Here is a 27,315-nt window from a genome sequence, read left to right as displayed (position 1 = left end):
GAACCAACAACCAATAGTGTCGGGTCTAGACTCAGCCGCAGCAAGGATGACCAATAAGGCAGACTGGCTTCACAGAACATCAACGCCATGCACCTCTGAGCTGAAACTCCATTTCCCCCGCCTCTCACTCTTTCGTCCCCATGGATCCTCTCTCAATCGCGACGGGATGCGCCAGTCTCGTGACGACCATTGGAGGCTTGACTTTGTCCATCAATTCATTTGTGCGAAATTGCAGAGAAGCTCGTAGCGATTTGGATAGCGTATCACGCGAGCTGCACTCCCTAGAAACAGTCCTTGAGCTGATCGAAGAAGACGCCAAAGACGACACAAAGCCATTCCCCGAGACTATCCAGCGCCATGTTTCTGGTATCGTGACAAATTGCGGCTCCGTTGTCGTCGAAATCCAGACATGTATAACAAAATATGGGGATGGCAATGTCAGAAGTAAGGCCGCATGGGTGCTTAATGGCCAAGGCGACATGGGAAAGTTAAGATCCAGTCTGGAAGCTCATAAATCGGCACTGGAGCTGGCACTCGACATGCTTACGTTGTCCCTCACGAAAGATATCAAGACCGACACTACCGAAATTCGCAACGACACAGCTGCTATTAAAGACGACACGGCTCAGATTCTTCAAGAAATTGCACAGCTTCAAGCCCGACTGCCCGAAACAGCCGCTGCACCGAATGATTTCATCTTACAGAAGTTTCTTGAGGACATGGCAACTTATACAGAAACAACTCTTGATGTTGATGGGGGATTCAGTGACCGAGCAAGCTCGAAGGCTCTGTCATTCATAGACGAGTGCGAGGAGAGCCCGCGTGTATCAAACCCTTTTGATATTCCTATCCCGACCTCACAGAACGAGGACAACATCGAGTCCAATCAAGTGTCTCACTCACCTGCCATGATATATGGTGGCGCTGGTGTGAACAAGGCAGACGACCTGGAACATCCCAAAGAGAAGCCTTTTGCCAAGCTGGCAAAACGGGAATCTCTAATCAAGGGCTACGACGCCGATTTGGTCGAAACACACGTGGCATCCCAAAGACTTTCACCCTCTTTAAGACCGACTCCTAGACCCAAGAAACTAGAACCAATCACTCTAAAACCTGCGAGGGCCAAGTCCTCGGATTACGATTACGTGGTAGAACAAACATCCGCTACTACACTTGATCCAACAAGGAATGTTGAAACAGTCCTCACGAATCCAAGGCCAGACCATGTTATACCGTCTATTCCACAAAACTTACTGTCTGACAAGCCTAGGGTGGAACCCGGCGCAGAATTAAAAAATCTATCGCCAGAGATGGTGTTTCGGATAGCTTACAGCGTCCACCCATTTTTTAACAACTTTGTCCACGATGTGCCCGTTCCTGAAGCGATCCTGAAGGCCGTTCCTCTTACAAACGAACGTGAATTCACTACCTCTAGATTCACTTGGGTAACGTGCCCACCGCACAAGATGGTTGCTGAAAGCTATTGCCTCAGACCCACGTTTTACACCACAACGCCGGTGACGAAATTTATACTACTGGTGGTGGTGAGACCTTTGGGCCGAGGCCTGAGAAACACATGGAGCCTGATCCATAAAGCAATTGCATATGCAGAAGAGAGGATTGGACCGGAGACATGGAAACAGATTCGTGTGCACATCCATATTGAATGGCATATTTCCAAACTTTGTTTCGGGTTTCTCAAGATAATCGGGGCAATTGAGGATTTTAACATTCCTGCCAAACCAGTCCGTAACAAAATGGTTCTGCACGCGGCTCTTACCCAAGACACTCTGGAAGTTACGGGGAAATACGTTGAAGGCACCATCCAAGAGGTATGTATTTCAGTGTCCATCCATCTTTCACCACAACACATAGCTGATACAGGCACAGTCCACTGTGCAACTTCGTGAGGCGTACAGCGGAGAAAGCGGTGAGGTCCATCCTGCAGACATTCCCATCCGGGTAGTTGTAACACGTGGTCACATCAATTACCCTAATTTTTCTCCATGGACGAGATCCATCAAGAGAATACTGGATGCTGCACATATCATAGATATGGATTCTCTAAACAGCAATATCCATAGAGACCATACCTTTCTGTATAGGGCGTGGACTGCCAAAAAGCCTCTGGCCACGACCAATGACTCCATTGGCCTTATCAAGTTTGATGATCTAGTTAAGCAAACAAGAACATTCAAAGAAAGGCTTTTGGGGTAGAAACTGGAATTCGTGTAAAGAAATCAAGCTGCTAAATACATTATGTTATTTGATAGTTTTTACAACGTTTAAAAAAAACAGGTTGCCTTGTATCAAAGAGTCATAGGATGTAAGGCATGTAATTATGTCTTCGCAAGTCATATGGTATATCGCCGATCTTGGAGAGTGTTCGCATAGAACCGCTTGGTATTGAAAGTTCAATTGCTTTATCCAGGTTTCTCTATCCCACTGCAGATGCCATTGTATACTAAGACTTGAGCGGTTAACATTTCTGCTGCTTCCCATGTAGCATATGTCTATTTGTATGTTCGAATTGCCTTTTCTTTCGTTCATTGGCATGACGTGTAGCCCTGGGACCTAGTTCGCTGGTCGAATTCGATGTTGATTGTTTCTTGTTTGCACCAAGATATTGAACGGATATCGGTATTCTTCCGTGTAGATATGACAGGTCGAATGTTCTTATCTACCGCTGCTTGGCTGGGCATAACTTAGGTCTCCCCTGTTCCATTTCGAGGATGGCCAGCGCTCAAGATCTTTTTTTCAGTTAGGGCGCCTGGGGAGAGATACATTAGTGATGATTATCGATATGATAGAGAAGTCAAAACACTTGCCGTTTCCTGTCTCGATAGTCCTTTGGTCTCGATGGGGTTATCGATCTGGCATCCCATCGATGACGCATATTGTGAAGTCTGATAACGTGGCCAGTCGACTGATTTTGACGTGGTTTTCCTTCCGACGAGTTCTTGAACGTGATTTGTCTCCTTCAACACGCGTTCATCTCACTCGTCAGCATGCTGGTGAGGTGCCCTCTCGTGGGTCGAGAAAAAGGCGGTGGTGGCGGCGGCGGAGGAGGATGTGGTGCTGGCGGTGGGAGGCACCCTCTCGTTGACCGAGGACCCAGATGTGGCGGCGGCGGCGGCAGACAGGTTCCAAGCCCTCATCCCTTCCAACCGTCCAGACAGGGAACCAACTTTGCGCGGGGCTTGGAGACCGTTCACGGCCTCCCAGAGTTTATCGTTCTCGTCTTGGAAACGAGACACCGTCTTCTCCAGACGAGCCAAACGGCGTCTCAACGCCGGCACACCAACTTCGCCCAACTCCATATCTACGTGGTATCAGTACATATGTTTCTAATGCATAGGGCCGATTTCATACCAGGCTCCTCCCCCTTCTTCTGCTCCCCCTCCTTCTTCTTTAACCATTCGAGGACATACCCCCGAGCCTTCTCCACCAGGGTAGCAATATGGATGACTCCAGCGAGCCCCTTCACGGTGGCATCGAAGATTATAGCCTAGGCAGATATCTTGGGCTGCTGTTGTTGTTATTGTTGTGGCTGTCGATGTGGGTGTTTGAACAGAAAGAAACATAACACTCGTTGAGTAATGGAGATGTCTACAACTAGGTACATTTGGAAGGAGCTTATTGTACCCACGGGTAAATGTTATGGGAAGGAGGTTAGGTGCATTGCATTAACCTATGGAGAAGGAAGAAACGAACCTACGGCGAATCGTTATCGATGAAGAAATTCAGTGCACGTCTTGACTACACTGTCAGTAGTTCCACCGAATGATAACATGAACTTGAAGATCAGACGACAATACTGATGACCTTTAGGCTATTTATGCACTAAATGTGGTCTAATTCTTTTTTTTCTTCTTTGGTTGCGTTGGAAGAAGGAAGAAGGGGATGTAGGCTGTTGAGGAGGTATCGATTTTGTATTATGCGAGAATAAGGTTGCGTTTATGCCCTACTTTATGACTCTTGATATAAGGCAACCTCTTTTTTTTAATATTATATAAACCATCAAATGATCTAATTCTTTTGTTACTAAATTAGTACCGGTCTCGATTCAAGGGCTCACTAGAGTCGTCCATATTGTCACCCTGGTGGAGAAGGCTCGGGGGTATGTCCTCCAGGGGCTGGAGAAGAAGGAGGAGGAGAACAAGGACGGCGATGATAACAACAGCAGCAGCAGCAGCAGCCACAGCAGCCACAGCAATGACAGCAGCAGCTATTAATGATTTCCCTCTTATTACAGAGAAGAGGTCATAGCGACAATATAAGCGGTGGCAGGTGCAAAAGGACACCCTTAAGAACAGGCTAAAGGAGTTTCAATCAGCATGCGAATTTTGTTAAAAAACATCCCACCGATCGGGAGACATAGCAAAAGCTCCTCGCGCAATGTAGATGTATACAATCCAATCTCTGTTGGTGGACAAAATCAAGGCCAAGATGTCTTCTTGGCCCATGATTTTCGATACCGTTGTGAAGGGACTCACTGGAGTCGCCCAAGTTGTTACATTGATGGAGAAGGGAAGGTGTTGTGCTCTTCAGTGGACGGACAAGAAAAATCAGGACGGTATGAAGTTACATCTATGCGTTAGAGATATGTATACTGATATCAAGCAGCGGATTCTAGCGTTATTGAGCGAGAGCAGCTGACCTGACGCTTCAATCGGCTGTCGAGGGCACCTCATCATCTGGAAGATCATCAAAGGTCTTCAAACCCGGAGTGCAGGGTCTATTCCGTCACGACAAAGTCCAGAGCTACACGGCATGCCGATTAACTAAAGAATAGGCAATTTCAACCTACAAGGAGAAATATGCTATCTAGTAGATAGCAGAAAGGTTGACCTCTTACATATTGTTGTATAAAAATAAACTGACTAAGGAACATGGTCTAAGTAACATAAGCTAATCTAATGATTTCGTCTCTCATACTCTCAGCGGCCAATGGGTCTGATACCGTGAGGATGTACTGGAGTTGCAATAGACATAGCTGCTTTCATCGCTATTTATCTTTATAATACATGAGAAACCAGACGACACAGCTACCGATGATCTGACCATGACTCGGCAATCTCTATCGCCTTGTGATCCACAATCGCGGCGCCATAACGCTCACACATGGCAAACACGCGCTCCTTTGGCTGGAAAGTATATGGAGTCAAGATCCAACCCATTCCCGACATCATCGACTTTGAATACTCTCTCATCACCTCATCGTCCTTGGTCGACAGGGAAGGACCACCGAAGCGAGCCAATGTATCGAGATAATGGTCCACGATGGTCATCTCATGCGTCCTACGACCCTCTACTGACAAAGCACCGACAATGAAATAAGTTAGATCGTGGAACGGGGATCCGATGTGGAAGGTCTGCCAATCAAGAAAACGCGGATTTCCGGCCTTGTTGGAGTATGTGTTGCCAGTGTGCGGGTCGCCGTGGATCAAGCATATGAACTTTGGGTTCTTCGTCGCAAAATGCTTCTTGATAGCGGATACAGTACGCTCTTGGGATTTCTTGATAACATCAGGGCACGGAGGCCGATCGGCTCCGAGGATTTGGTCATCCCACATTTCCGTGAGACCCATAATCATTCCCTCGTACGAAGGCGTAATCCAAGGATACTTCTCAGATGAATAGCCCCAAGTACTTGCGTGCAACGCAGCAAGCTGTTCGACGCCAGCTTTGAGTCTTTCAACCGGCCAAACTTCTTGAGGATTTCCAAACGTAAATCCAGAATGGTTCAAGTCCTCCATGACAAGGATACCCTGCTCTTCTTCGACTCCTGTCCACCATATTTTGGGAAGGGATATGTGACTCAGATTCAGCGCGACGAGGCTGAAGAAACGGGCTTCGTTCGTGTACGCTGCAATAAGCATATCCTTGTATCCCTCTACTGCCATCATGGCAGGGTTGAAACCTCCTTTGAGACAAACGTTCTTTGGCCGATCCGCATTGTTGTTGTCATCTTGGTACTCGATTGTGAAGAAGAGTTTGCTGGCTGTTGCGTTCAGGATGCTTTGAGTAAGCTCGGCGGATTTGATATTGTGCCCAAGGACTTTGCTGAGCCAAGATACTGTGACTTGGTCGGGGGTGGTGGGAAGAGGATGTATGTCGGAAGCAATCATCTTGAAGAGTGCTGAAAGTGTCAGAAATGTCTTGGAATCGCAACCGTTGGTACTTACCTGCCTTTGTTGCTATATATGTGCGTGTTCAGTCTCGCTCGAGATATTCTGCAGTGGTCCCTGTAATATTACATTGAACCGAATGCTGCGCGTTCCGAGTCAGTGCAAGGGCTGTCAGTACCTACCCACCTATGCAAGCAGGGTCTACTGGGCATCAGAAGAGTTGGCGTCCCAGGTCTTAGGGTACAAAGATAAACAGCCTAATGGGAATGGTCTAAGTGCCATAACCTCACCTACAAATTTGGTCTCTTATGCTTCAATTGCCAATTTTTCTGATACTCTCCGGAGGATTGATGTTCAGTTCATCTCCGAAACCCACGAAAAGACAAGTGCAATTCGCATGTTGGTTGAAGTGCTGTTGGTTCCTAAATCCCTCACGGAGATTCATGTCGTATGTTGACTGAGCATCCACTTGCTGAAAATAGCAGTATCCATAATCGACGGAAGCTCACCCGGAAGTTTATTGCAAGGTCGCAATGTTAGGCGGTAACTGCTCGTAGTTTGTTGCTTGTGTTGGTTTGCCCTTGTCAGTCTTTGCTAACCCCTGCAAAAACTAGGTTGGCCGTGGCAAACAGGGGAAACAGGCAACAGTCTTCCCACCCAACACATTGTCATCTTGAGATGAAGGAGAAGAATCATTTCGGAGTCAGTTGTTGGCCATACAGCCCAAATTCTTGCCCAACTGCATGTATTTCTCGCATCTCTGCCTCGGCAGGAGATGACCGAGCCGATCGATTTGATTCCGTCTGCGCCGTAGAAAGAATTGTGAGATATGACTATTTCATTTCTCTTTATTCGAGTATTTCGTTCTCTTGAGTATCATCAAAACTCTTTTTTATCGAAATGTGTATCAGAGATACTTATTATCCATTATTAATCGCCTGTTTGGTGGTTGGCGGCATTGCTGTCGGCTTGAGGCTATGGGTTCGGATTGTGAAGAAGGCCATAGGTTACGACGATGTGGTCATGCTTCTTTCTCTGGTAAATCCACTCTTTTGCTTCTTCGCTCTACCATCGCACATGCTAACCATGGTCTAGGCTGGATTTATTATCTTTTGCGCTATGGAGCTTCAGGCAATACGATACGGCGTTGGGGCCACAGTGATGGAAGACGGGTTTGACCCTACCAAAGCAGCGATAGTATTCCTTTGTTATCCTTCTTCATATGACTGGCTTTCTAACTTATAACAGTTTTTTACAATCGCTCAGATCGCCTACATACTTACGACCGGCCTATCGAAGCTCGGCGTTGGACTTGTTCTCTTTCGCCTCGCGAGTGGCGCCAACATGAGGGGAGTCCGAATCATCCTCATTATCTCCATGATAATCGTCACGCTATGGTTCTTGGTTATAACGCTGATATTCGGCCTCCAGTGTCGACCGCTATCCGTCGGATGGGGTGTTGGAGAGGGCGCATGCCTCTCAACCTCTGCTCTTGGGACCACTGGTCTTGCTCTATCCGGCATGGACGTCACAGTCAGTTGGTTTTATGCGGTAGGTCAAACTCCATTTTATCACTGATTGTTTCTGACTGTCTTCTACAGCTTCTTTCTGTCTGTATGCTATACAAGACTCAGCTTCGTCTCAAGATCAAGATCATGATCATGGTTCTACTCGGCCTCGGTGCCGTGAGTTCCATCGCAATCATTGTGCGCATCAAGTACCTCGTTGATTCGAGTCGACTGACATGGGCCTCTGAGAGTCTCACGACCCAAGATTCCGTCGAGATCACACTTGAAGGAACGGTCTATTCTATCCTAGAGATTGCCCTTAGCATTCTAGCCGCTTCGTTGACGGCGCTTCGGCCGTTGTTGATGAAGATACCCGGACTTAGAGGTGACCCTTCTCGGCGAGTTGGATTGGGCTCTGTAATCACGTTTGGTCATGGAGGTGACATAAAGATTCCCTCTTATTGCCTAGACGATAGAGACATATCGGTCATTGACAGTCAAGAGCATATTGTGCCTGAGAGGCCGCTGACATCGGGTTAATCTTTTGTCACGACGCGGGATATAGTATTCAGGGCAGTTTTGTATTGGAAAAAGGCAGATTAGTAGGTTAAAGCATGGCCACAGTAGGATACCCCAGAGTACCAGAAGAATTAGCTGCTAGAATCATAAAAGAGGAAACTAGTAGATCAGCTTATACTACTTAGACTATTTCTTCTCTGTTGTTGCAATGGAATCCTTCCAAATATAGTCGTAAAGATTACCTCAAACAGTATATTTGACTTTTTTTCTCTTCAGCCATCTCTTGAACCATGTCGACAACCACAGCAGCAATAGTAACAACCCCAAGATAATTACCTGATCGATGATCATTGACCACTGTCTACGCGATAGTCAGAGATGGGGTGGGGTTACTGCCGTGACTGGAAGTAGAAGAAGAAGGCGTCGGATACTATGAATTTAATCTTATGTATCGGGAACATATATACTAACATTCATCAAAGGAGGCGGGTAGTATTTTGCTTGAGAGAGTCGAGCGTGTCGAGGATTACAACAGCAGCAGCATCAATAACAAAATGGCCTAGCTTGAGGTCATAGACACGATCGCGAAGGTATTAACAGGGGTCTCCCACCTGGTCACCCTTATCAAGAAGGGACAGAGGTACTTCCGTAACTAAAAGAAGAAGAAGAAGGGGCCATATAGTATAAACTCAAACTCATGTATTAGGAGCATGTGTAATGACTTCACTCAATGCGTTAGAGCAACTGAATCGGATAAACCGTCAATAAGATCGCAGATAGAAGAAAGATCAAGTAGTGAGCTATCTACCAAAGCATTGCATAAGATTAATCTACTCGCAGAGGTCAAAAACTCAATGATATGCATAAATGAAGGCTTCTAAGTATGACAGCCAGGACAATCCCAGCACGACGGCTCATCCCAGACATTGTTACTATTTGGCCTCGTAACAATAGAACCCGCCGCAAGATCATTATCGGCGAAATAGCATTGCCCGCCTATGACGGTAGATCCCACACACCGACTGCTCGCCCGGCAAATAGCAGCACACTTTCCACTCGTGCCCTGATCAGGGTACCACGAAGACCCCATGGAGTGATATCCAGTTGATAACCATCCTGAAACATTACAAACGCCCGTCGCTGTGGTTGAACGTGTGCATGAGTCGCCTTGCTTGTAGTTACACGTAGGACTCTTGGGAAGAGGACTATTGTTGGGGACGCAAGTCGGACATGTCCAGCAGGATTTATGGCTCCAGCCAGCGATTTTGGGATCGAAACTAGGGTCGTCATAGCTTGGGTCAGCCTCTGTAAGATCTGAGACTGTTATCTTTGTCGACGTGAAGATGCAGTGGTTCTCAGAGCCCCAGAATGCAGAGGTTTCACAATCTTCAAGAGTGTCGCAAATGGCTGCGCATTGTTCCGCGCTTTCCTGCATGGGATACTTGGATCGAGGTTCTGTCCAGCTATCGCCCGAGAAACTGCCGCCTGTGATACAGACATAGGGGTTGTTTTCAACACCGAACTGGTTAATCTCGCATACTTCGCCGTGGTTGTTATGGCAAGCACTAGTTGGTTGGGAGGCTCTGGTAGTGGTGACCAAGCTGGTAGGAGTCTTGGACGTGGATGTTTTGGACGTGGATGTCTGAAGTGTAGGGGCCTCATATGTAGAAGTCTCATCAAGCCCACACCCTGAACAAGAAAAGCACTTCAAGCTGTTCCAGTCAGCAGACTGACTGTCACCTGCTCGCTCTACTTCGGTCACTTCGGTGTTGGAGAAGAAACATCTTCGAGAAGCGAATTGGTATCCAGCAGAAACACAATCAGGCAGAGTCCTGCATACCTCGGCGCATTGTGCCACGTTGTCGAAATGGTGGTTGCTTCCACTGGGCTCTTCATCACCAGGCAGGGTGTATACACCGTCGCTGACATGACCATATAGACCGCAATTCCAATCCTCATGTTCGGACACGTCTTGGATTCTCTGACATTCAGGCTTGCAAACAGACTGCGTGGGCAAAGCGGTTGTAGTGGCGTGAGAGACTACTGGAGCTTGAGTGGTGGAAGCGATCTCAGGTGCAGACGTGCCAGAGTCGCAGCCGCTGACACTGCAAGTGAAACATCCCTCAAGATTGTACCAATCAGCCATCTTACTGTCACTTCCATCCCGTATATCGTCTTGAGTAACAATCGTGTTGGAGAAGAAGCATTGACCGGAGAGTTTCTGGAACCCGACTGACTTGCAGCCAGTCATGTCTCTCTTGCAGAAATCAGCGCACTCTGCTATAGATTTAGAGCGGTACTGGGTCGCAGGATTGTCGTCACCGGGGAATCCGTAGATAGCATTGGTCTTGATGAATACGCCAACAAGGTCGCACATGTTATTATTCTGAAAGCCAGGAATGAGATTGCATTCTACTGCGCACTTCGACGTTGCAGTGGGTTTAGATGCCGATGTTGTTTTGTCTGCTTGAGATGTGTGCTGTGCAGATTCGGTGGACTTGGTGCCGGTTGTAGAGATGGCCTCAGCAGTACTGGTGCTGCTTGATCCCTCAGTTGACGTTGTTTGACTCGGCTCCTGGTTCCATGAAGAAGTTGTCTCCAATTCAGGATACGAACCAAACTCAAGATGGTAGTTGCCAATAGTCTCAGGAGTAACTTTATCCGAAACAAAGATTGAGTCAACCAAAATGGAAGAATAGCCAGAACCAGTGCATTCCAAAGATATAGAAAAGGTAGGGTTCGCATTCACAGTTGCAACCTGCTCAAGTACTCTAGCCCAGTTGACTCTCGTACCTCCAGGGCTAGTAGCAGGGAGAGAATAGAACTGTCTGTCGCCAAATGTTGCAGTCACGACGCAATCCTGGGAACCGGCCGAGTTGACAAGGTACACAAACTGAATTGTATACTTCTTTCGGGGCGCAGCCCTGATAGTCTGGTAGATACTTGCAAGTCTACTGAAAAAGCCTCGCTTGCCATTCGGGCTTTCACCAGCAGTCAAAGAAGCGCAGCCATCGTCGGGACTACCGTCTGCTTTGTAACATCCTCCTGAATGGAACTCAGCGTTTCCAGTTGCACCAAAGTCTTTAAGGCCGCTTGGACTGTCGGGATCACGGCTAGCAAAAGCACCCCCTGCGAGAGAGTTGGCGAGGGTTGTGATGACTTCTTCTTCAGTTGTTGTCGATGATGATTGAGGGACAGTTAAAGTTAAACTTGGGACGTCGCTGGTTAGAGCAGATATTGTGGCAGAGTAGCTATCGACAATGGTGCCGCTGCTCGATAGACCAGTGGTGTCGTCCGTCTCAGTAGTCGCGACAGACGATTCGGCTGAGAGACTATAAATTGTTGTTTGGCTGTTTAGAACATTGGTCGAGCTTTCGGAAGTACCGTCGGTCGTAATAGAGATCTCAAGGGAGACACTGCTCACTGTGGTTGGACGACTGGGCTTGCAGGGACCAGCAATAGCGAAATTAGCATTAGCAAAGGCCAAGACCAAGAAGCGAATCTTGGACTGCATCATGGAACAGGCCGTCAATGATGAGACGACATAAAGGTGACTTGGAAAGTAATGAAAATTTGCAGGTTTCTCATCTAGATATAAACCCCTGAAGTCGTCAGATAATTTCTCAACTCAGCTTTCCCAAACCATTTATCACTTGACAGTACTATTGATAACTATTGACAGCCTCTTTTAGATGCATCCCTGCAGGAACGGGTCTGGAACCTAGAAACTAGTCTCGGTTCAGCGTAGACGATCCCTGCGCTAGTCAAGTCTGATGGCTTTACCCACTTAACTAAGACAAGACTGCACGAGACTCGAGTCTTTTAAGGTATGGTCATTACTTTGTTAAAGACCGACGATAGAGCCACGAGTGGTGGCATGACCCAAGTTTCCATTATTGACAGATTTTACTGCTCAGAAACGATTCTTCAATCCAAATTCAGTCATCCACTGAGCCTTCTACTCAGATTTCAAGCTGAAAGTAAACCTTGTAGCCCGCTCGGCGATAAAATAGCTACAGGGTAGATTGAAGGGCAACTGTATTGTTCGTCATGAGAGCGTCGACTATAGCTACCTAGAGGGACGAAGGAAGAAGATATGGCTCTAGCCTTTTCCGTAGTCCTTGTCTGAGACGCCGAAATCACAATCGATAACCGGTAATATCTCGCCATGCATATATTTTATCGGCACCAACTTCCTCCACGACATAGCGGAGTCTATCGTCAGGACTACCTACGTAATGACGAGGGCAAGCCATGACTTTCTAACTTTCAAGACATATGAATGATATGCATACTGCTTGCATTTTTACATTAGCCAAATTTCGTATGGGCAACCCTTGTGAGACTGTAAACTCCTCACCAATTCTGTATGTGATCTCGTTGATCAAGCATCTTTGCCACCTCTATGGCTTGTCTCATATTGTACTTGAAGCCAAGTACCATAAGGCGATCTTTGATGCAGTGCCTAGCCAAGGGCGGGCATACGTCGAGACTGACGATGCTTGTTAATGGCCAAATGAGATACCGCGCCTCTATGCTGTTTTGCGATTCGAGTAGGTCCAGATAGTAGGGAACGCTGGCTAGTATATCTCTGACCAGCTCTACGCTCTCGAGAAGGACTTTCTCCATCGTCCAATCTCTTGCTTCGGGGAAGATGCAGTCAGTATTAGGATACTGACAGGAACTCTCTATTTCAGATCCTCGCTTCAGGGCAGAAAATATCAACTGCAGTAAATATAGATTTATCAGTCTAGCGGCGTTGTATAGGCGAGCTGTCTGTTGATCTTGGTATCGATGCATCACACCTTCAAAGGTATGTATGTTGTGAACCTCTTGGCTCTTCTCATTGCCATCCATGCTGTGACTGACTTCAAACGGTGCCATTTCATAAAGCCCCTTGCGTAAGATACTCACCTGGTCATATAACTCAAGGGTCTCCTTCAGTACTTCATTGGCTGTCATGTTCTCCATGTTCGGAGATATCAGAGCCATGCGCCAAAGAAGAAACATTATACCTTTGCTGACAGAATCAAGCAATGACGAAGAAGATGTGGCATACTCAAAAAGCCGATTAAGTTCAAGGGGTACTGAAGTTTGATGAACGATGGAATCGATCAGCACATTCACCCCGGCATGATGGAATAGCAAACGCCCGAAGGGACTTTGAAGTTGTCTCTTGCTTCTTAATAAGAGAAGCTGAGAAGATCCCCGAATGTGAGCATTCCAGTTTTCGGGATCACCGCCATTATTGAAACAGAGGGCCTCAAATGCTGATAGCAGAAGTACGCAAAGCAGTGTACTATCGAGAACAACCGTTTCGGGCTGGCTGAGTAGCTTGTTTGTTTGGACCAGTGATCTGGCGTAGTATTGTCGAGCCATACACGACAGGTTGTCGTCTCTGTGTTGTAATGCCATTGACCCCAATGCTGACGCACATAGGGCTTGTGTGATCTTGTCATCCTTTACCAAGGACGAAGAATATTCGGGTAAATAGGAGAAAGTTCCTGAACGCGAAAAGATGGAAAAGAAATATCCTAAAGCGGTAGCCTCAAGTGGTAATGGAATGTTTTCTGGGATAGGCTCAACCACATGGCCTATTGGACGTATTTCCCGCAGTTGCCTTTCGGACTGATTTCCGAGAGCTTGATTGCGTTGGTGTGCTTTTTATTTCACCTTGAGTGTCTCGTCCTTAATTTTGAGGATTCGAAGGCTCCGATATTCACAGCTAGCAATGCCCATACGTGTGCAAGGAGAGCATTGAGGTTTCTTCTGGTCACACTAGTGTACAAATGGTCAGCATTGATTTTTTTAAGGCTGAATTAAGTCTACAGGAATAGACTGCGCCACTTTGCCTATCACTCTGGCATGTTGAGAGACTTGGGCACGTACCTTTCTCCTCTTGAGGCGACATGGCTCACAGGCCTGTGAGGGCTTCCCTGCGAATCCCATTCTAGTCCTAGCAATCCGATTTGTTGGGACTAAGTCGATCAATGACGTGGATGTAAAATCGTTTTGTCTAGGCACAGTATTGTGCTGTAGCAAATAAGTCTTTTTCTGCTCGTGGCTGTGCAATATTTGCCCGTCACCCCGAAATACGTATGAATTTATATGAAAGAGGCATCTTGTTTCGACGACATGTGGGGGATTTTGTACCTGACGATGTCACTAGACTCTACAGAGCGTAGCGTCGAAATGACTTACCATGAAAGGTTTAGCTCATGCGTAAGTCTTGTCGGCGCATATCAAGTTCCCCCTGCAACATTTCTTAGTGCTTAGCATCCATCGTCTTCGTTTAACACAGCCTTGGTGAGATTACTATGATCCACTGCCGATCTTCTATGCTCAGTGTGCGTTCGCATTCGCATTTAACGAAAAATAAAATAAAATAATGTTTAGATGATCTCATGACAAGGATTACCAACGTATTATGATAGACTTGATAGCACTGAAGGATCGTTCTAAGCATTGAAGGATCGTTCTCCATGTCAGTTATACCCGCACGCTGAGCTTCGCCAGATGGATGTTCGATATGCTATAAAAGGTAGTAACTCTTTCTTCGTATAAGTGGTATATCTCAACACAGCATTCCTTACCTACTCGTTAGTTTTCGCTTCCGACTTACAAAGACTTCACTCAATATGTTCAATATGAAGGCTACCCTTAAAAACACCGCTTTGCTGATTGCAAGCTATTCTCTGGTAAGTCAAGATTTTATGTTGATACCATTGGAAATATGCTAAATACCATGATTCAGACTCCAGCACTTGCGTTTCCTACTACGGATTCCGTCAGACCCAACGTCATGGCCAGATCACACAATAACACAATCAACGCGACAATGGCTCCTATCGTCGGCGACGATTCGTTCAACTTCAACATCTTGAATTATATGTCAAGCGCTCCCTACCAAGGCGCTGATATCGGCGAGGTTCTTGTTGCTGCCAACAATATCAAGGACGGGGATTCTGAAAGTTTTTATGAACAATTCAACAGCCTGGCTACTCGCGTGCACGACCAGGCTATCACAATCGACGCGAAAAAGCATCCCGTCTCTGCTAGAAATGCATTCTTTCGATCATCCACCTATTATCGCGCCGCCGATGTGTATCTACACGGTAACTGGACCGACCCTCGAATTATGGAGTTATGGGAAAAGCAAGCTACAGATTTCAACAAAGCTATTCAGCTGCTGCCGCAGCCCGGAGAACGAATAGAGATTCGTGCGGACAACTTTACTATCCCAGCTATCTTCTTCAAAACCAACATGCCCGGAAGACGCCCCACGGTTATTCTTGGGCAAGGTTACGATGGAGCCATGGAAGACTTGTACCATGTTATGGGCGAAGCTCTTCTTCAGCGTGGCATGAACGCTATCGTGTACGAGGGCCCAGGGCAGCCAACGGTCCGCCGCTATCAGGATCTCGGATTCTTCCCCGAATGGGAAAGGGTTGTTACCCCCGTCGTGGACTACATCCTCACTCGTGATGACGTGGACGCCGACAAGATTGCATTGATGGGTTATTCATTTGGTGGCTTCCTGGCCCCTAGAGCTGCTGCCTTTGAACATCGACTTGCCGCCGTTATCGCCATCGATGGTGTTTATGACTTTGGGGAAGCCATCCTCAAACAATTCGGTCCGGATGCTGCTAAGGCTGTTCTAAGTGGGAAAAAGGAGTACGTCGATGGCCTTGGTGAGCAACTCCAGGCGGACCCGGATACACCCACAACGATGCGATGGGGCCTCAACCAAGGCGAATGGACCTTCAAGACTCATTCAGCCTATGACTTTGTCAAAACGGCCCAGGACTACACACTTGAAGGATATATTCGGAACATCAAGGCTCCTGTATTTGTTGGTGAAGCCAGAAGCGATGTCTTTTTCGAGGGACAGGCTGCGAAATTGGCCAAGGAGCTGGGAAACCTTGCCACGCACCATGTATTTGAGGACCTTTTAGGCGCCGGTGAACATTGCCAGATTGGGGCTTCAGTGTTGATGAATCAGGTCTCTTTGGATTGGCTAGAGGATGTTTTTTGCAACTAGAAGAAATCCAGAATCATAGTTCTGTGTCGTGGCATGGATGGCATTTCCAGCTAGGTATAGGGAAGTGATGAGACTAGAATAGGGAGTCAGGGTTTAGCTGCAATCCTAGAAATAAATAAATAGCTTATACAGATCGCAAGCCTTTGCGTAAGATGTCTCGGTGCTGGTGAGGCTACCCCTTGAAATTGCGGTGATCTGGATGTAATTCCATCCTCATACGTAATTATCCACACACAGCTCCACCAACAAGCACGAATTCGGAATGGAGGATTGAGGTGTTCTTTCGATACGTAAATCATGCGATTGGCTCCGGAACGATATAGCTGGTGCCCCTTAATCCCATCTGAAACTCTGTCCCCCTGTATCGTTTGCGTCTTACGTGACTCAATTTCTCCTAAAAACCGTGTTCCCGACTTGGACAAGTGTAGCTTGATAATCACAGTAAAAAATGCCCTACTATGGCTTCCGTAACGTCACGACGAAGGCATAGAAAGTCTAGGTTGGGATGCATGGAATGTAAACGCCGGCATATCAAGGTATTTGTCTTCTGGCCCTGAAATTCCGTGATATATGTTCTTCGGCTGACTCGTATGATTGCTGAACCAGTGCGACGAAAGACAGCCTATCTGTGGCAATTGTATTGTCAGTGAACGACCATGTTCCTTTCCCAGTCCACGTCCACACCAATCATGTCCAGTCACTCCTACGCTGTCTGTCACCAATCACGGCCCGAAATATCCCAAGCTTGAGCCATTGTCTTTGTCAACCGGTAGCCCAGTTCAAGGCACTACTGACTTTCACAACGATGTCAATATCCAACATATGGAGTTACTCATTAATTTCTCAGTCGACATTCCACTTCCAGATATCGATGAGAATCTCCAGGCCTCATTCACTAAATTGGTCCTCAACGTTGGGTTAGATGCACCATACCTGCTATACCAGACTCTTGCGAGTTCGGCCCGTCATCTTGCCATCGTCAAACCATCCCTGTCACCGAAATATTTGCGACAGGCAACGGAACTACAGCACACCAGTATAGAGAAGTTCAACTCACTGAACTTTCGCATCGACGATTCCAACTGCGTGCCTGCGCTCCTGTTCTCCTCTTTCCTCGCAAGAGATATGCTGACTAGCACGCTTGCCGCCGTCCGCCAATCCCAAGACTTCTCATTGTTCTTCCATCAGTACATCCAGTATATCCACGTACAGCGCGGAGTCCATGCTATTGGAACTTCCACTTGGCCGTTCCTCATGCAATCTGAACTCCGATCATTGTTGATATGGGGCTCCAGACTTTCTGAGCTCTCGCCTCAGGGTCGGGAGTTAAGTGAACTAATCGCATCAATCACCGAAAACTCCGCCTTGGACAAAGAAGCGAGGGAGGCCTGCATAACTTCAGTGCAATATTTGCAAGTTGGGCTGGATTATCTCCTGTCATCAAAGTCTCGGAAGATAGGAATACAAATGGTATTCAACTGGGCAGTATTAATACCGACTAGATATATTGAGCTTCTTACCTCACATGAGCCTCAAGCACTCGTTATTCTGGGCCACTATGCAGTCCTTTTGCACCTGTGCAAGGATGTGTGGCAGGTCGGAGACTCAGGGCGTTACGTACTCGCTGGGATCGTCACGGAGCTATCGTCCAAATGGGTTCAACTGTTATGGTGGCCGCTTTCCGCGATTGGACTCGGATTGGGGTCGAAGTCCTCGTCTGAAGCATCATGTAGCACAAGCACCATGGAATAACCATGTGAGATAACCCTGGCTGGGATATCGCTTACGCAAGCCAAAAGCAAGAAAGTCTATATGGAGTCATAATTGGTGGGAGATATTAAGTAGACACAATGGAGTATAATCGTCAATTGTTTTTAATGCCTCAGCAAATAGTGGTTAAGGCCTGTCAGTTCCCATTTTGGGTAACCGACCCAGTCTACCAATGAGACGAAGCTGAATAACCACGAGGCTATTATTATCACAAGCAAATTGCCGGATACCGAGATCTTCAATACCAATTGGTTCGGAGTATATTCTCAATAGGGACATTTTGTATATCTAATAGAGCTGTTCGGCTACACGGCACATGGATTTGAAGAACGTGATTGAACGAGAGGAGTGACAAGAGATATTGCCAGGCTTTAAATACATGGACTTTTCCTTTTCCTTAGATGTTATAATTGTAGACAGTAATTGGCCTCTAACCAACATACATGACAACATGGCCTATATTAAAAACTTGATTGCAATCCTGCCATTTCTGGGAGCTGGTGTCGAGGCTGCAGTCAGCTTTCCACCTCTTCCGTCAGATTTGTCAACCCCAGTTCAACAGCGTATTGCTTTTAGCGGACCAAACAGTATGTCCTTCTCCTCAATATTACACAGAGTATTTTAGTTCTAACGCGACTCCTAGGTATTACTGTTGGTTGGAACACTTATGCCAAGCAAGCAAAACCTTGCGTTCAATACGGTACCTCTCAGAACGCCTTAGACAAACAAGCATGTTCCGATATCTCGACAACATATCCCACTTCTCGCACCTGGGTAAACTCCGTCACTCTCAGTGGTCTATCACCAGCAACAACGTACTACTACAAGATTGTATCCAAGAACTCAACCATCGACCACTTTCTGAGCCCTCGCACGGCCGGAGATAAAACTCCATTTGCCATCAATGCTATCATCGACCTTGGCGTATACGGTGAAGATGGCTTCACAATCGACATGGACCACTCCAAGCGTGATATAATCCCGACTATCCAACCATCGCTGAATCATACAACTATTGGTAGACTTTCCACAACAGCCGATGACTATGAGTTTGTTATTCACCCAGGTGACCTTGGCTACGCCGACGATTGGTTTGAGAGGCCCAAGAATCTCCTCCATGGACAAGAGGCCTATCAAGCCATCCTGGAGAATTTCTATGATCAACTTGCCCCAATTGCGGGTCGAAAACCTTATATGGTGTCCCCTGGAAACCACGAGGCTGCTTGCGAAGAAATTCCAGTCCTCAACCATTTCTGCCCTGAAGGACAAAAGAGCTTTACAGATTTCATGGTCAGATTCGGCAATATCATGCCTCTTCCTTTTGCCTCAACATCTTCAGATGCAACCGCTAAAGTGAACGCCAACAAGGCAAAACAACTTGCAAACCCACCATTTTGGTTTTCTTTCGACTATGGCATGGCGCATGTGGTTATGATCGACACTGAGACTGACTTTCCTGATGCACCCGACCAGCCAGGTGGTTCAGCCCATTTGAACGGTGGACCTTTCGGAAGACCAAACCAACAGTTACAATTCCTTGAGGCCGACCTGTCATCTGTTGACCGAGACGTTACACCCTGGCTTATCGTCGCAGGTCATCGCCCGTGGTACTCCACCAACAACGAGGGATGCAAGCCCTGCCAAGAAGCTTTTGAGGGGCTGTTCTACAAGTACGGAGTTGACTTGGGTGTTTTTGGCCACGTGCATAATTCTCAACGATTCCATCCAGTCTACAACGGCACTATTGACCCTGCTGGGCAGCAAGACCCCAAGGCGCCAATGTACATTATCTCTGGTGGAACAGGAAACATTGAAGGGTTGAGCGCTGTTGGGACAAAGGGACCGGAGAATGCATTTGCTTATGCAGATGATTTCGCTTATGCCACTATTCGCTTCCAGGATGCTAACAACTTGCAAGTTGACTTTATCCGCTCAGCTACTGGGGAGTTGTTGGATCGATCTAAACTTTTCAAGTCTCATAAGCAACATTTTGTCAAACAGAATTGAATTAATCTAAGATACAGTTGAAAATAGCACAGATGCCTTTCATAATATGCAACGCCTATTGCTGGACGTAGTTTTATATGAAATGGCGACATAATCAGTATGCAGCCTATTTACAAAGTTAGCCAAGAGTACCGAAAACTTCAAGATGTCCTTACAAAACCAGAAATACTGTAGACGATAACATGACTATACACAAAGGATTTGATAGTGTAGTAACACCTTAGTTTATTATGACTACCATTATGGGTATGTTTTCGATACAGTATATATCTCTGGACATTTGCAGACACAGGGACTCGACACAGTCATAAATGGGGTTTAACACGCGTCGCTTTTTCAGAGGGCTTCGGAGTACATTGTTTTAGACATAGTGAAGATGTGTAAAAAAAGAAGGCAAGTGAGTCTTTTACCCAAGTTACGGACGGGAGACGTCTGCTGAGTCGACTACTATCGAAACTTACAATCAGATGGCTAAAACAAACAAATTAAGTACCATAAATATAGAGGGTACAATTTCAGAACTAACGCGAGTATTCATTTAGAAGGTACTACTTAGTTCTAATCGATTTATACCCTTTTATCACAACCAGCTAGCCTGGTAACAAAACATAGAATGAGAGGGGTACGAATACAGAAACAAATAATACAGGCATAAGTAAGGACAGTGCTGCAAAAGCTGGGGAATTGAAAATAGCAGAGAATCGAAATGAGCGAATGAGGTAAAAGACGGTATAACTGAAAATGAGGTGATAAGAACAAGTCAGCCAAAACAGGGATTCAACAACGGCCTAGCCAAGACTTGCAGTGAGATACCGCGCCAGGCTGTCCGCCAACAACTTTCATAGCGAAGCTAGTCGCGGCGGGGAGATCCCGGTTGGTATTAGGGGCCCATGTATCCTTGGTCGGTGTGGAAATCTTGATCGGATGGCGGAGCACAAGGGTCGAAGAAGACACCAGGACAGTTAGCAGAGAAGGGGTTTGGGCCCAAGACGGCGGTGGCTTCGGTAACAGGACTCGGATGCATTGAAAAGTCGGGGGATAGGAGCATGTCAGGGATTGGGAAATCACCGGCGGAATAGCTGGCAGCTGATGAGCCAGGACCTGCAGAGGAAATCTGGGACGGGCTCGTGAACCAGTTGCTGGGACCTGCGGCTGGACTCGGCGACACTATGGTATCTGGACTCAGGAACTGGGACTGTGGGACAGTTTGAGGGATATCCGGGGAAGAAAAGAGCTCATCAACAAGTTTGTTAACCGCCGCTGGATCATCGTATCCAAGGGAACGTTGTATTCTCTTATAAGCATGCCGTCGGAGTAGGTCGACTCGACTCTCAAAGTAGGGAGAAGACGGTTTGGCCAGATGAGGGAACAGCTTGTCCCATGCAGCATACCACCTTTGCTCGCTGGAAAGTCCTGTGCCAAGCCGAGCCAGCTTTATAAACTCTACTGGGAGAAGCTTGCCAGTCTCCTCCATGCTTGCATGCATACATTGCCCAGCCCGAAGATGATGTTGCCATTCTGCTTCTGCGTTTTTTCCTTTGTATGGGATACGACAGATAGCACAGTAGGCAGCATGATTGAAGTCTATGCCTAGAGTATGGACGCGGCTCAGATGCTGATGAGTGTGGTACCAGTTGGTCAAGCTGTAATGCTCGCAAGATTGGTGCTTGACAGGATCCAACTTGTGGAAAGGACAAGCGAATCGCTCCAGATTGCCTCGTTGAGGCAAACCTGAGTAACCCCGAGAAATGTTCGCGGGACTGTTTGGTGTCTGAACCCCTGTCGCATATAGGGTGATATTGGAACTTTCAGCCGCTGTGTTACGCTCGTAGGGCTGTGCTGAGGCCGACTGCGTGGCATGGAGTGATGGAGTTGATGAAATGTGACTCTCTGGGTCTAGCGCTATCTCATGCGCATCGATCAGTATTTTTACCACATCCTGATGTCCATCTTCTGTAGCGAAGGATAGTGGAGTTCGCTCGGGCCGGCCTTCTACCACCGATGGGTTTGAGTCAGGTCTGACTCTTCCTTTTTCGAGCAATAGCTTGACGACCCCTGCATGACCATTCTTTGCTGCATGCGACAGTGCTGTTCTTGGGAGATCGTGGGACTCCCAATCGCCTTCGGACTCTGGATCAACTCCAAAGTCGAGAAGTTGCGTTACTACGTCGACGTGCCCTCTTTCGGAGGCATACGACAACGGTGTCCGGCCCCATCCATCTCTTACATCTGGTTCCATCCCACGGCTCAAAAGGGACATCGTTTCCCTCTCTAATCCAAAATATGCAGTTAGATGGAGACCAGTAACGCGACCCAATCTAGCGGAGGACCACGATCCTCTGGAATCAATGCCAGATCGAAATATTGGTAGACACTGACTCGACGCACTCACATGAGTCTCGCTTTTCAAAAATTCAATTGTTTTGCTGCATGGACCACCTTTACGAGCATGATATCCCCAGTTCCTGGCCGCGTAGGAGTAAAGTGGATGCTCGCGGAGTCGAGATCTATGTTCCTTTTCGGAACCACATTGTCCTGTTCTAAATCCCTCGAATAAGAGATAAGTTACGGAAGCTGTGGCAATTGTCGTCTCGTAGTGTCCCCTGGCCATGCTTCTCTCGATCTCTGAGTCAGATGGATTAGCGATGAACTTTGGGTCATCGGAAGACCCCAAAGAGAGAAGATGGTTTGGGTTAGCCTTCAGGTATTCCATAGTCGTATAATGCAGCAAGCTGACGGTGTCTGACCGTTCCTCAATCTTGACAAGGTCCATGCATACATGGAGGGTTATGTTGGTGCTCACAAGATCCTCGTCCTTAAGTTCCGATAGCCCCTCGTCCACACTAAGTGCGTGTCGAAACTGCCCTTTTGAAAGAGGTTCTCGTGCAAATGTGAGCCATGTCAGTGCTCTCTGTGCTAAATCGCGATGTTTTTGCCCCTGATTTCTGATCCTACGAATGGTCTTTTCGTACGCATCCTCATAAGCTCTCAGACCAGTGGGTAAATTTTCCAAAAAGATTGAAATGCCTTTGAGATTTGTTTCTTCCTGTAAATTATCAAGGTAAATCCGAGCCAGCAGAAATCTATAACATGTGAGCAAACCAACTCCTGCTAAAGCCAATATGAGGGACTAGACTTACATTCCTTTCGTGGCATTATTCAGTTTCTCTCTGATGAGGTTTCGGAAGTTTTGCTTCACTTTGTCTGACAATTCTGTGTTTTGATCACTGAGCACCATCATCTGTTTCACCCGTTGGTCAATGTACAGACCCATATCCTCGTCATCAGCCTGAATATCGTATATAAAGAAATCTTGCATTTTTTCTTGCAGGCTCAGATTCGGGCGGGAAGTAATGAAAATGTTTGCCGCTGTCTGCCCTCTCAATTCAAGCATGTCTGACATGAATGACTCCCATGAGTCTTTCTCGTCTAGCGCGTCGACTATAATGAAGGTCTTTGAAAATGAATTCATAACATCGCGGAGAGTCGTAATAATGTCCTCAAATAACGGTGTTTTGTTTCCATTGTCATTCTTCTCGTAGAGTTTGTGTATTTCAGTTGGCAAACGTGATTGATGCAAAGCGAGTTGCTTTAGAAAGCTCGTGAATACATCCTGGGAATTTTGCTGGTGGCTCTTTTGATAACTACAGTAGACGTATGCCACGCCTACTGTAGGATCATCCTTGAATCTTGACTGCAGATACTCAATGGCGATGGCTGTGGTAATTGTTTTCCCTGCTCCAGGCATACCACAACAGACGAGCACCGAATCATCGGACTTAAGCCATGCTTGGAATCTTTCTGAACCTACGAAGGATTGGCCTGTTCCTGGTTGGCGTTGTTGAGGCTGCAATAATTCATGCTGCTTGGAAGAATAATCAATCGCATTGAGCCAGTCAAGGATTCTCATCTCATCTTCCCTCTTTGTGTTTCTATCAAAGCCTTCAGTAGCCTTATTTGTCTTAGACATGGGCACCGGCTCTAGTGTTCAAATCATTAGAAGTCTGTTAATATTGGAAGGGAATCATATACTAACTCTTATCAAGCTCGTTCAGGATGATCTTCACTCTTTTCTCTTCTTTGATCATCCAGGCAGGAATCTGTAGAAGTAACTGTTTTGCATAGGCTGCGGCGACAAGTGCTGCATAGCCCTGCCATTCACGACCCCTGTGAGAGTCGGAATAGTCGGATATGCCTCTGATAACCACACAAGGGAAGTGGTAAGGTAAGCCGGCAGCTTCCGTCTCGAAACATAACACATTTTCCTGGTCAGCAAGCTCGTCTCTGGTAACGGCATCATTCATCAAATGGCTACTAGACGCTATCAGACCGTAGTGGATCTTTGGGTTATCTTCGTACTCCATACGTGGGACTCTTTTCTCCAGATTTGAAGTGGGACATGCATCCGAACATTTCGCTCCGTGGTATGGGTGGGTAAATTTGGCTTTATAAAGCCTGTCTGTGTTGTCGTGAGGTCGCTGAAATCCTCGTTCAATGAGCCTCGGGTTCTTTGACAGCACGTCTTCAACTGTCTGGTTCAAATTGTGTCCTTTTCTTTCATGATATGCGGCCAGCTTGGAAATCGCTCCCAACACAGAGACAGGTGGCAGATTCAAGTCTCCAATGAGGTCCATACCTCTATCCTTGATTGTTTTTTTATGGTTGTATTGAAGGAGGCCACCACTTCCGTATGAACTTGACCCAACCACAATATCACCGAGACGGATATCACCCTGTGTGGGAACTCCTCCACCGATACCGACCATAAAGCCAACCCTCACATTGGGGAAGGTGCGGACCATATCCCTTGCAGCTTTTGCAGCACTGGCGACTCCATACTGCCCACGAGGTAGCCCGGCGACAACAACATGATGGTTTCCAATTTTTCCGAGCGTGTAACTGTTGCCATCGTGCCGTGATACTGGGACAGGTTCCATGATCTCTTCGTCAAGAATTTCTAGAGCGGCGACAAGTTCTGCCTGAATTGCACAGATCCAGCCAACAGTATAAATCTCATAGTCCACGGTCGTTTTCATGGAGCTTTCGCTAGTATTCGGTCCCCTAGGTGCTTGAGGTGTAGTTTCGAATGCCTGCGCCGGTTTCTTCCTTCGCATGCGAGCAATAAATGCGAACACTAGAAACAATATCTTCCAGTGATTGGCATAAGGGGAGGGTGATCCTATGTGGCGGAGCCATGTGTGGATGCTTTTTTGAATCCCAATCGCGATGGCCGACGTGCGTCCCACATGTGGCTCGTTGATGCCTTCAATGGTTCCTCCGCCTTCAAATTCCAGGCACGGCATTTCGTTCATGTCTTTTCGCCTTGATAGCTGACTCCGTGTGGCAGATATGTCTCCTGATTGATCGCTATCATCTTCCGGAAATGTTGACTGGGACGAGGCTACACTGCGCTCTGGAAGAGCTTCCATAGCCAGTGACAATAGATGGTTAGCGATGTGGTTTGTAAGATGGTTTTCTTCTGACATTGATGGCTGATCGGAGCAGTTCAGGGGACATTCTTCAAAAAGACTAATTTCGCTTGATCGATGCATGGATTTCATCAGAGTTTCAGTCATAGAGTCTGGGAACATTCCCTTGTGTCTTTGTTGCAGGTGTTCGCGAATTGTGGCCTCGTCTTGGAATACCTCGGCTTTCAGATGTGGTTTCAAGCGGCACACCCATGTTTGTTGCGAATGAAAATTCTTGATGTGATTGCTCCATTGTTCTTCACTGGCAAACATCCTGAGATATTCTTGACACTGTGGATGAAGGCAGTTATACGGTTCCAAGTCTCGCTTAACATGTTTCCTGCTTATACGTCAGTATTCTTAGCATATCAAACTGAAGTCATGCGAACCTCCATGCAGTTTTGTTCTCAAGCTCGCCGTTATCCAATTGATCAAAGCAATAAGGGCACTTGACGTTGTCGTTCCTTGAGAGGTAATTCGGCGTCTTTGGTGGACATGGCCAGGCCACATATGTTTTGCCCATAATCGAGCGCACACTTCTTGAGACGTTCGTAAACTGATTAATAGATTCCGGTATCTCAAATAACTTGCTGTCGAACGACCTTTGTGATAAGACGGTACTCTCCACTTCAGATGCCCTTTCGGAAAGTCTTCCAACGGATAGGGGTACTGCGCTGGATTTTGAGGAGTGCGGCTGAGTTGCCTCAAACCCGTCTCCAACGATAGGTGACTTATCGATCTCTGTAGGTCGAGTGGGGTTTCTTTTCTTCTCACGATCCAGTTGCCTTTTGTGGTGACGCTCCCAGTCCTTAAATCGCCTCATACGGAATTCGACGCCATTAGTTAGCGCGTCTTGAGTCTTGATAAATGTATCAGATGGTGTTTCCGTGGTGACCTTGAACTTATGCTCGACTATCTTACGAGCTAACATCTCATAATCATCATCAGAGTCCGCTCCATATTTTGTGTCCCTTGTCCTTGCTGCTTGTAGGTCGTACTCGGCAATACTTGCCCTCTTGATTGTGTTTGACATACGCTTCAACTGTCCTATCATTGCATGGACCGAAAGAAGCGTTCCTTCAGACAACTTCATAGCAATATCTTTTGCTGTAGTTACATTCGGTGTGTCCTTGTGGCCAATACCTTCTTTCATCGGATCATTGTGGGGGTCAAGATCTGGCGCAGTTGCCTGTAATGTATCCTCAGGCACGTCAAATATTCGGGTTGCTGCGTTCTGTCAGCGGTGCTATTCATGTTTGTCTAACACTTGAAAGCTCGGACCGTAATCGATATTCACACGCAAGACTCTGAGCAAAAGAGTCACTGAAGTTCTCGCTCTCTCACTGTTACGAAGGCGATGATCCAGTGATGAAGAGATAGACCAGTCAAGATGCGCCCCGATGTTTGCTGCCCATATCATGAAACGGCTCATCTCATCAGCGACCATTCTGCGTGACGCTTCTGAAAGATGTACGCAGTTTCTGCAACAAATAAACGAATTGAGGCATCGGCCATACGCTTCATGAATTAGAAGTTCAGTATCTTGCTCGGTCATCGTTTTGTCCATGTTGGACATCGCGAAACAAATTAACGGTTGAGCTTTGACAATTTTAGCTGATTCAATATTCTCAATGAGTTACAGAGATAACGCATTCGATATCGAGGCGAATTTGATTCAAGTGTAGCCTGTACGGTGCTTTTACGATCATCGTATGACTGTTTCAATATCCACAGCCTGGAGAGATGAGGGGTAAGTGACGTTATTTGTAACCTGGAATCTATCCAATGATGTTCTAACACGTACAGACTGTCAGCTGTTGGATGCCAAGCAGTCGTTGACAGGCGTCAGTATCAATGGCATTAAACAAGTC

The 27,315-nt window shown here is 46.8% G+C and overlaps 10 protein-coding genes across 10 annotated transcripts; 5 read left to right on the top strand and 5 right to left on the bottom strand.

Annotated features, from left to right (window-relative positions):
* Positions 1-140: 140 nt before the first annotated feature.
* On the top strand, positions 141-2,217 carry FGSG_04497 (uncharacterized protein; the record flags this gene model as incomplete). The annotated part of the gene is made up of 3 exons (XM_011322794.1): positions 141-1,832; positions 1,876-1,930; positions 2,054-2,217. The coding sequence occupies 3 exons, from the start codon at positions 141-143 to the stop codon at positions 2,215-2,217; spliced, it is 1,911 nt and encodes a 636-aa protein (XP_011321096.1).
* Positions 2,218-2,996: 779 nt separating this feature from the next.
* Positions 2,997-3,320, bottom strand: FGSG_04498 (uncharacterized protein; the record flags this gene model as incomplete). The annotated part of the gene is made up of 1 exon (XM_011322793.1): positions 2,997-3,320. The coding sequence occupies one exon, from the start codon at positions 3,318-3,320 to the stop codon at positions 2,997-2,999; it is 324 nt and encodes a 107-aa protein (XP_011321095.1).
* A 1,728-nt stretch (positions 3,321-5,048) lies between these two features.
* Positions 5,049-6,131, bottom strand: FGSG_04499 (uncharacterized protein; the record flags this gene model as incomplete). Its single annotated transcript, XM_011322792.1, has 1 exon — positions 5,049-6,131. One exon carries the CDS (start codon positions 6,129-6,131, stop codon positions 5,049-5,051), a length of 1,083 nt encoding a protein of 360 aa, XP_011321094.1.
* A 900-nt stretch (positions 6,132-7,031) lies between these two features.
* On the top strand, positions 7,032-8,179 carry FGSG_04500 (uncharacterized protein; the record flags this gene model as incomplete). Its single annotated transcript, XM_011322791.1, has 4 exons — positions 7,032-7,169; positions 7,227-7,328; positions 7,380-7,682; positions 7,733-8,179. The coding sequence occupies 4 exons, from the start codon at positions 7,032-7,034 to the stop codon at positions 8,177-8,179; spliced, it is 990 nt and encodes a 329-aa protein (XP_011321093.1).
* Positions 8,180-9,834: 1,655 nt separating this feature from the next.
* On the bottom strand, positions 9,835-11,675 carry FGSG_04501 (uncharacterized protein; the record flags this gene model as incomplete). Its single annotated transcript, XM_011322790.1, has 2 exons — positions 9,835-9,870; positions 9,999-11,675. The coding sequence occupies 2 exons, from the start codon at positions 11,673-11,675 to the stop codon at positions 9,835-9,837; spliced, it is 1,713 nt and encodes a 570-aa protein (XP_011321092.1).
* Positions 11,676-12,514: 839 nt separating this feature from the next.
* On the bottom strand, positions 12,515-14,069 carry FGSG_04502 (uncharacterized protein; the record flags this gene model as incomplete). The annotated part of the gene is made up of 3 exons (XM_011322789.1): positions 12,515-12,883; positions 13,073-13,752; positions 14,048-14,069. The coding sequence occupies 3 exons, from the start codon at positions 14,067-14,069 to the stop codon at positions 12,515-12,517; spliced, it is 1,071 nt and encodes a 356-aa protein (XP_011321091.1).
* Positions 14,070-14,805: 736 nt separating this feature from the next.
* FGSG_04503 (uncharacterized protein) lies at positions 14,806-16,199 on the top strand (the record flags this gene model as incomplete). The annotated part of the gene is made up of 2 exons (XM_011322788.1): positions 14,806-14,856; positions 14,913-16,199. The coding sequence occupies 2 exons, from the start codon at positions 14,806-14,808 to the stop codon at positions 16,197-16,199; spliced, it is 1,338 nt and encodes a 445-aa protein (XP_011321090.1).
* A 458-nt stretch (positions 16,200-16,657) lies between these two features.
* FGSG_12244 (uncharacterized protein) lies at positions 16,658-17,951 on the top strand (the record flags this gene model as incomplete). Its single annotated transcript, XM_011322787.1, has 2 exons — positions 16,658-16,735; positions 16,806-17,951. The coding sequence occupies 2 exons, from the start codon at positions 16,658-16,660 to the stop codon at positions 17,949-17,951; spliced, it is 1,224 nt and encodes a 407-aa protein (XP_011321089.1).
* A 469-nt stretch (positions 17,952-18,420) lies between these two features.
* On the top strand, positions 18,421-19,976 carry FGSG_04504 (uncharacterized protein; the record flags this gene model as incomplete). Its single annotated transcript, XM_011322786.1, has 2 exons — positions 18,421-18,556; positions 18,613-19,976. The coding sequence occupies 2 exons, from the start codon at positions 18,421-18,423 to the stop codon at positions 19,974-19,976; spliced, it is 1,500 nt and encodes a 499-aa protein (XP_011321088.1).
* An 880-nt stretch (positions 19,977-20,856) lies between these two features.
* Positions 20,857-25,279, bottom strand: FGSG_04505 (uncharacterized protein; the record flags this gene model as incomplete). Its single annotated transcript, XM_011322785.1, has 5 exons — positions 20,857-21,236; positions 21,708-22,247; positions 22,365-22,819; positions 23,117-23,957; positions 24,013-25,279. The coding sequence occupies 5 exons, from the start codon at positions 25,277-25,279 to the stop codon at positions 20,857-20,859; spliced, it is 3,483 nt and encodes a 1,160-aa protein (XP_011321087.1).
* Positions 25,280-27,315: the final 2,036 nt, after the last annotated feature.

This window comes from Fusarium graminearum, chromosome 2, assembly GCF_000240135.3.
Source record: "Fusarium graminearum PH-1 chromosome 2, whole genome shotgun sequence".
NCBI lineage: Eukaryota > Fungi > Ascomycota > Sordariomycetes > Hypocreales > Nectriaceae > Fusarium > Fusarium graminearum.
This window is presented reverse-complemented; position numbering and strand designations above follow the sequence as displayed.